The sequence below is a fragment of the Galendromus occidentalis genome, unplaced genomic scaffold (assembly GCF_000255335.2).
Source record: "Galendromus occidentalis unplaced genomic scaffold, Mocc_1.1 scf7180000077500, whole genome shotgun sequence".
Classification (NCBI taxonomy): domain Eukaryota; kingdom Metazoa; phylum Arthropoda; class Arachnida; order Mesostigmata; family Phytoseiidae; genus Galendromus; species Galendromus occidentalis.
Window position 1 is genome coordinate 315,346 of NW_003805488.1, and position 8,394 is coordinate 323,739.

The window sequence follows — 8,394 nt, forward strand, 5'->3', positions numbered from 1 at the left end:
TCTAAACTCGGAAGATGAGACTCAATCTCGCGATCCCTGATAAATTCGCTTTCCGCACGTAGAAGTCTGCGGCTGAGGCTGGCGGGTGCGTTGAACTTCGTGAAGACGGAAGTATCTCGGAGGAAGGGGGCTGGGCTGGACCTGTACGGGGCAGGGAATCCGGAGGGGACATCCGCTCCCCCGCTTGACCAATACGAAACTATGGCCTGGGGTTTGGGCTAAAGCCCCATCCAGCGTCGATGTGGATACGCTTCTGCTTATCGCTCTGCTCAAGAGACATTCTATGTATCTCTGTCATGAGAATACGAAAGCTCGAGATGAAAGTGAGGGAAAGGCTTTTCCACAGTGACCAGAGCCCACGGAATGACTCCTAATCTCTCTGTCGCCGACGACTTTGAGAGAATTCCCGACCAAAATGTCGGATGGATCCGCGCCGTCATCCAGATTTATCGTATCTCTCTGAAAGTCTCCCTAGAGGAATGTGAAGTCGGGAAATGATGCGATGACTTCTGGTTGTATACATCATGATCTGAACCTCCCGCTCCGTTCATAGCTGCCAACTGCCGTATCATTACGATCGCGCGGATTCGATGGAGCCTGCCTGGCGCTTCCTTGTCCGAAAAAGATCACCGCCATCATCGGCTCTACTGTTTTTCGGGCCCTCCCCGTTCGCTGTATACCCCATCAGCGACCTTTCAGTCGAGAAAAAGTTCTCCATCCGATCTGGAGCTCCCTCCCTCACCGAAAGTCAATCGATTCGTGAAGCGCTGCTAATCTTCCATCCATCGGCAGAGCTCAGCGCGTCGGCTGCTGCGATCAACTTTCGCCTGTCTGTCCGTCTGTGTCGTCTATCTATCTCTCGGGTGCCGCTAGTGGAGAGCCGCCGTCGTCGTGAGGAAGAAGTGTGCGTTGTGCTGTCGAGAGTCGAGATCACTTCGAATTCTGAGTAACTTGTGTCATTGCTGCAAATTTTCACAGTAGGCGAAAACATTTGAACGCCGTCTCTGAAGGCGATGAAAAGCTCGCCTTCGGCTTACGTTGAGTGATGTTATGCCTCATTACGATGCCTTGGTGCACTTGCTCGCCGGAGGGTAAGCTACTGACTTGCTTGCCGCGATTAATGCGTAATATCGAAACTCTCCACGAGAATAGTGAGGTGGGCAGCTGATTGATGAATTTCCCGATGGGCGCGATCTCAGCCGCAACGCTCTAATGAAACCGTGCGATTATCTTTATCAAGGAGCGCTCACCTCATCTGGTCATATGGCGCGTTTTGATTGATGCGCACTCGGACGTCGCTGTAAGAGCTCCGAATGACTCCGATATCGATCGAATGCTATTTATGCGCTCATCTAATCTACGATGGATGATCGTCGAATCCACGGGTTCGAGTCGGAGGGTGACAGTCGTTAAGATGACTGCGCCGATAGCCTTCCACGCGGTACAACAGACGACTGCACTTTGTCTCGTGGTGAGGGCTGGCGGCCCGTGTCGCGCGCTGAGCCTCCCTCCGATCGAGCGCAGCTCCGAAAACAAATCGTTCATTCGAGATTCCCCAGGAAAACAAGTGTCATGACGAAGCCATTTTCGCCGTCCCATGACGAAATGTTTCCTCAAGTTGAGAGATGCCTGATTTGTCCTCATTCCGACGTCCCCCTGTGGGACTCGTGATTTACTCGCATCTCTGCTCAAGCCGCCTCCAATGCCTAATTCCGACACGGGTGCGACAACCGATGTCGTGATTCATTAAACGACTTCTCACTCGAGCCAATTACGTCTTGAGGGGATCGGGGAGTAAACATTTGGGCTTGATTCTGGTTTCCTGTGTATCTTTGGATTTTTGGCGCTAGCAGCTGAGTGCTGAGGCTTAGTACCAGAAATGTATTATATCATCACACCTCTATCACCTAGCGTCCCTCCGAGGTTCGCAAATAACTAGAGATCATCGATACGTGCCAGTATCGAACTCGGTCTGTTAGAATCGCCCCTTGAGATTACAAGAATATCATGACTCTCCCAACAAGTGTCTTTGACGTCGTGAAGACCCGGTCACTCTCGTGATTGCGTAGAAGACCACCCAGGCCTGTTGCATTCCGATCCATCGTGAAACCGAGCATTTCTCTTTCAATCTTTCGCCTCCAATAATCGACTCCCGAATTCCGTATCGTTGCATTCACCTTGCGTGGGCTCCACGATATCCTCGATTTCTTCTTTATCATAGTTTTTCCATTTCGGGCATCGAAGTATGTAGCTTCATTGGGTCATATCTCGACCCCTGAATCGCGGAAGGTCTCTGCTCACGAAAAGCTCGACCGTCTCTCCCTCGAAATTTCCGATGGAACTTGTCTCATATGTACCGCAAAAGCGCGACGGAACGATGCCCGACCAAGGGTTGGCCGGGAACGCCCAGCCGATGTCGATACTCGTACAGGGATCGTGAAGTTTTACACCGCGTCTCTCTGCTCTTCTCTGCCTGCGCCTCAAGACTGGAGCTGGTGGAGCAGATACTATAATCGTGGGGGTGTTCGGGCCTGTGACAACATATTGCCCGATTGTCGCTCATCGATCAGTGATTTCCATTTCGCCTCTTAATGTGACGCGTCTCCTTACAGGTTGGGCGGAACAGTCGGCGCCATTGTAACGTGTCCGCTCGAAGTTGTAAAAACTCGGTTGCAATCTTCAGTGTCTCACTTCAACTTGTCGGGGCCGCCGTCCATCGTTAATCGATTTTATTCGCTCGCATTGGGAGCCTCCGAGCCGCCACTCAATGCACAGAACAGCCAGCTCGGCATATGGAGGTGTTTGCGGTAAGTTCGGAGTTTGGGAGAGCCCCTCTCGGATGCTTCTTTCCCGGTTTCGGAATCCAGCTCTTGCTTCAACGACCAGCGTTGCTGTACTCTAATAACTCGGAGGACCTGGCTGGCCTCATTAGATTATGTCTTCATGTTCGAGAATGCCCCCACCTCAGCTGTTCGTTCCTTGCAGATACATCGTTGAGACTGAAGGGGCCAGAGCGCTCTTCAAAGGTTTGGGACCAAATCTTGTTGGCGTGGCTCCATCTCGAGCGATCTACTTCGCTACCTACTCCAATTCGAAAAACTTCCTCACCGACACCCTGCCACCCGATGCACCGGTATCGGTCACTCACATACTTTCCGCCGCGGCGGCGGGTGAGTTTTTCCTCCATATCGTGTCCCGCTCCCGGATATTCCCCTACCTACCCCCTTAGGATAGCTTACAGCGATTCAAATTCGGTGCGGAAAATTCTCTTGAATGTCGAATACCGTTTTTCCAGGTTTCGTATCGTGTACTATCACCAATCCGGTATGGTTTGTGAAAACGCGGCTACAACTCGACGAAAATAGCTACGGTAGGAGGAAACGAACTCTTCAATGTATTAAGGACATTCATCGCACCCATGGACTTGTCGGATTTTACAAGGTGTGCATCGAATCCCCGTCAGGGCTTAGAAAATCCCGCATCGAATCGCGACCCTAGATTCGCGTGCAATCTCTGTCGGACCTATAGGCTGTCTTTCTCTCGATTTCGAAGGGGGGACCTAGAGTATTTCGATCGTTCCCTCCTAGAGCTTGAGAATCGGCTGAATTCATCGGGATTCGTCATCTTTCCCGGTCAGATTTCCCCACCGCAGAAGTCAACGCCTCGTTATTACAGGGAATCACTGCGTCCTACTTTGGCATCACGGAGACGATCATACACTTTGTCATTTACGAGCATATAAAAGCAGTCTTACGGTCACACGCCGACGAGAATAATCATTTTGCTCATTACATGGTACGTACCAAAGTGACTTGACCACTGATTGATTTCGTACTCGCCTCTAGTAGGTCGTGCCCACTCATACTTATAGAGATGTAGGGAATAAATATCGGCATATACGGAGGCGTCGATAACACCCGACCTCAGCTCAACGGGAGAGGAGAATAAATCGAAGCTTGTCATCCACAGATTGCGGGAGCGATCTCAAAGACGTGTGCGAGTGTCATCGCCTACCCTCACGAAGTGGCCCGAACGCGACTACGACAGGAGGGTTCGAAATACACGGGATTCATGCAGACGATCGGTCTAGTGTACAAAGAAGAGGGCTATTCGGGTCTCTACCGGGGTCTGGGCACTCAACTCGTCCGGCAGATTCCGAATACTGCCTTGATGATGACAACCTACGAAGGCGTCGTTTTCATGCTCACCAACCAGACTTCCAATTTATGATGCGACCTGAAGCGAAGGTGAAACCAGATACGACGATGTCGAATACCAGACCTCGACTCCCGTCACGCGAAAACGTCGATCGAACGGACCCCCACGGCGGTCGCTCGATGTGTCCACCAAACGACGATTTCGTTGACACTGGTCAATCCCATGCCAAAGATGAGCTACGTAGCTTTGTCCCACTCGGCGTTCCCTTGAAACGGAAACCATTAGCGTCGCACCCTGTGCGTGAAGGAAGCCAGAAAGCACCTGACAGAGAGCTGTTCCGAATACAGAGTATATTTTTCTGTTGTTAAGACGGTTTGTTAACGCCTTCTTGGTCAGTGTAAATTATAATCATCTGTTGCCGTGTTGAAGATGTTCGACACCCGAAAGAGGAGGAGAACGGAGAGAAATGATTATGACAATGACAATAATGCCTAGGCTCCTACCACCACAGTGATGTCAATGTAGGTCGAGTTTCCCGCGGAGTTCTCGAACCATTGTCCCCATTTTTCGTAACGACTTCAGAAATTCGTAATTATATAATAATATGATATGATAGTATTAAATCAATTGGCTCGTATGTATTCCTTCATACCGGTGACGTCTAAAAGCGCTCAAAGACTGAATGCGCTCGCCTATATAAGCGCTTCGACTGAATGCGCTCATGACTAGATGCGCTTATGACTCCATGCGCTCGGGACTGACTGCGCTATGACTATGAGCGCTCATGACTAAATGCGCTCGGGAGTGAATGCGCCAAAATATTTATTGCGCTCAAGGTTGAGTTGCGCTCATGCTAAGTGCGCTCAAGGATGAGTTGCGCTCATGACAAATGCGCTCATGACAAGTGCGCTCATGTTAAATCGTACTTAGAATGCTCGAGGAGCAGCGCCTCAAATCGTAATACTTCTTTCGCGATTCCACCAACTATTAGGTCAGGTTAGGTTAGTTCCCCGGGCGAGCGAAGCGAGCATATTCGGAAGCTATGACAGGCGAGCGTAAGCGAGCATATTCGCAGCTATGACATTGTGAGGCGGACTAAACCTAGGTCAGTGAGGTGGTGTCCCCCCCCACCGCACTTACGTAGGTTTATAGCCGAACCACATCCGGAACTATGTATGCCTTCACTATGAACGAGCGCATATAGTCGTGAGCGCATTTAGTCATGAGCGCATATAGTCGTGAGCGCATTTTTTTAAAGCGCAAATAGTCTCTGAGCGCAAGTGTCCCGAGCGCATATAATCTTATAGCGCATTTTGTCATGAGCGCATTCAGTCCCGAGCGCATTCAGTCATTAGCGCATTCAGTCCCAGCGCATTTAGTTATGAGCGCATCGAGTCATGAGCGCTTCCAGTCGTGAGCGCATTCAGTCTGTGAGCGCTTTTAGACTACACCCCCTTCATACATAGGGTATGGATGATATTTGATTTTCGAAAGTGCGAACCTCTATTTAGATCCAATAATGTCCATCCTCAGATTGAGAATCCGGGGAGTAATTCAGTGAGGAAGGAGAAGATTTCTGGGAGCTCCCAGGGGGAGCTGATCGCGTGTCGCGCCCCATTCGTGATGGAGGAATCGGGATCACAATATAAGCAATCATCAGCGTCGGGATACAAGCTGAGCGGTTCTAGCGGGCCGCGCTATGCTACGAATGCCTCGTGCATCGAGGCCGACATTCGAACACTTGAGGAGCGTTTTCCCCGCCGTGCTTTCCATGTTCCGATTGAAGCCGAGTTTGAGCTTGAGTTCGTACCAAGGCAGAACGGCTTTCGAAAACTGCGAACGTTCCATCTTTAAGGAAACAGAGCTGACCGAGTGTGGTGCATCGCATCGGAGTCAGATCGCGATGACGCCCGCGGTCCTGTTAATCTCGGGTGAAGGAACTCTGAAATTATCGGAAGCAGTCCCCGCAAATCCGCCATGAGAAGCAGGCGGAAGAAGAGCCCGTCCTTCCATGCCACCAACCACTCATTGAGCCTATCCATCGCATGACTGACTGCCGGTCGGCCCCGCTCATCGTCATCTTGTATGGCGAAATCGGCTAAAAAAAATATGACATCGGCTAGATGGCTCTCGATAATTCCCCTTCTCAAGATCTCTCCATAGATCTCTCTCATCCGTGTCTACGTCTCATACCGCATGTGCATGCTATCCCCCTCCTCATCGAGGATAAATTGATTCGGAAGACGTCCCCGCATGAACTTTCGGAAGACATCCCCGCATAAACTTTCGAAAGCCACTACGGTGAGAGTCTCCTCGACCGCACGAGTATCGGGACGGGATCCGAGGGTCGCGGTTGCTCCATGGACTCGGGCGCGCCGCAATCTCCCGTCCCGTAAGTGTACCGAGGCATAAAGAGAGCAGCATCCGATATTCGGACCGCGCTCTCCAAGTTTTTCGAAACACACGAATGAGGGCCGGGTCTGGATTTTGTCCCTAGACACGACATGCCAGTTGAAGTCCTGTCTGGGTGCACACACGGACTTCCCTCTCCTCTCCCGGCAGCAGCTTAGCAGCTACGTTGCAAGAAGGCGACGACTCTGTAGTAACAGCATCTAGAGCAGAAACCTTTGTCGGAGCGAATGTCCGTATCTTGTGTTCTCCAGACAGTGGGCTCTTCGCTAGACCTCACACCGATATCGTTCGTGTTAACTGTTCAAGATGAGTGTTGACTGAGCGGGTATTCCGTTCCCACAAGTCACAGCTGTGACAATCAAGCGATTCTCAGGTGCGGAAAAAACGCACGGAATGAGGTCCGGTAATCCTCGTCCGGTTCGTTGTCGTTGTCAACAGCTGTGATGGAAACGTGGGTTCATCCTCGACGGATTTGACACCAGGTTTCGGTCATGCCTCGAGGACGCCATCGCGTCTTCCGTGAGGAGCGGGAAGCCCTGCTGAGCTTGGACTCGGACCAGTCTAACAACTGGGTCCAGCTGAGAAATCGAGGACATCAACAGGACTCTCCGACAGTTGGCTTTGTGCAGCAACACCAGCAAGGCGGCAGCGGCGGTTCTCAGATTAAGAACAACAACATCAGCAACAACAACAATAATCCGTTCGCATCGAGACTCGCCCGCTTCGACTTCATAAGCCATGAAGTTCAACCGGGTGAAACACTCGCTGGCATCGCGCTGCGGTATAATTGCAAACTGCCCCATTTGAAACAGGCGAATAATCTTTCATCTGAGGCACATCTTGCGGCTCTACCGTACGTCAAAGTTCCTGTGCCTCGTAACGGTGTGCAAACGGGACAGCTGATCGACATTTCGACCAAAGTTGAAATTCGGAGAGAAGGCCCGCCCCGGGAAGAATTGTGTCCCCAGCGGTTCATGGAAAACCTCGATGAGAAGCTGAAAGAACTCCACAAATCAGCACCGCCCCCGGTCACTCCGCCGCCAATCACCGAGCTTCCAGTGAAACCTCGCACTTATTTCAATAGCACTTGTCTACTGGTTACGTGCCTTGTTGGGGTTTGCATCGGTTTGCCTATCTTTTACACAATGTACATACTCGCAAACGGAGACATGTTCAGAGTCATGGGGGCGATTAGATAGCGCTCAGATATTCGAAGCGAATCTGTGAATAAAGTATTCCAATAATTGAAGTCCGATAGTCTCGTGGCCTAGAGGCTCATTGAGATGACAAGTCATTGGCGAGATTTTTTATTCGTCTTCTTATTATTCATTATTGTCTTCGAGTAATTCGACGCCTGCTGACTTCAGCGAATTTGACTGGGCCGCTCCCGGTCACTCAGTCTCTGTCTCCAGCGTATTGGCGTTGGATGGAAAGGTCTACCGTAGTTCCGCTGATGATAGGGCATCCCAAAAAGTCAACTTCGCTTTAAAATATTCCCCTCATGAGCTGGTCGGGTCATTACGAATCCATCTTGAAGCTCTCTCTTGCGCGCTCGGGATCGAACTGGTTTGGAATCGCCAGCTCTCAAGGGAAATATCCCAGGGGGTCCCGAGGTTGACATTTGGGTTACCCCTCTCTGCGAGGAAATCTAGGGCAGAGGTTCCCAAACTTTTTCTTCCGCGGAACCCTTCGCGGAACCCCTAGTGTTCCGTGGAACCCTTCCTCATTTTTCAAAAAATTCGAAGTCCTGTCAATTGCTGTTTCCTTTCGGCTATTAGAGGAAAAACCACTCGTTTGTTCAGGACCAGACCCGATGTTCATTGC

General features: G+C 50.8%; 2 protein-coding genes across 2 annotated transcripts; both read left to right on the plus strand.

Annotated features, from left to right (window-relative positions):
- Positions 1-814: 814 nt before the first annotated feature.
- On the plus strand, positions 815-4,786 carry Rim2 (replication in mitochondria 2). Its single transcript, XM_003746601.2, has 6 exons — positions 815-1,091; positions 2,613-2,807; positions 2,986-3,170; positions 3,296-3,441; positions 3,676-3,795; positions 3,970-4,786. The coding sequence occupies exons 1-6, from the start codon at positions 1,051-1,053 to the stop codon at positions 4,228-4,230; spliced, it is 948 nt and encodes a 315-aa protein (XP_003746649.1). The 5' UTR covers positions 815-1,050; the 3' UTR covers positions 4,231-4,786.
- Positions 4,787-6,793: 2,007 nt separating this feature from the next.
- Positions 6,794-7,820, plus strand: LOC100909030 (lysM and putative peptidoglycan-binding domain-containing protein 4-like). The gene has a single exon (XM_003746602.2). It carries the CDS (start codon positions 7,062-7,064, stop codon positions 7,767-7,769), a length of 708 nt encoding a protein of 235 aa, XP_003746650.1. The 5' UTR covers positions 6,794-7,061; the 3' UTR covers positions 7,770-7,820.
- The last annotated feature ends 574 nt before the right edge of the window (positions 7,821-8,394 follow it).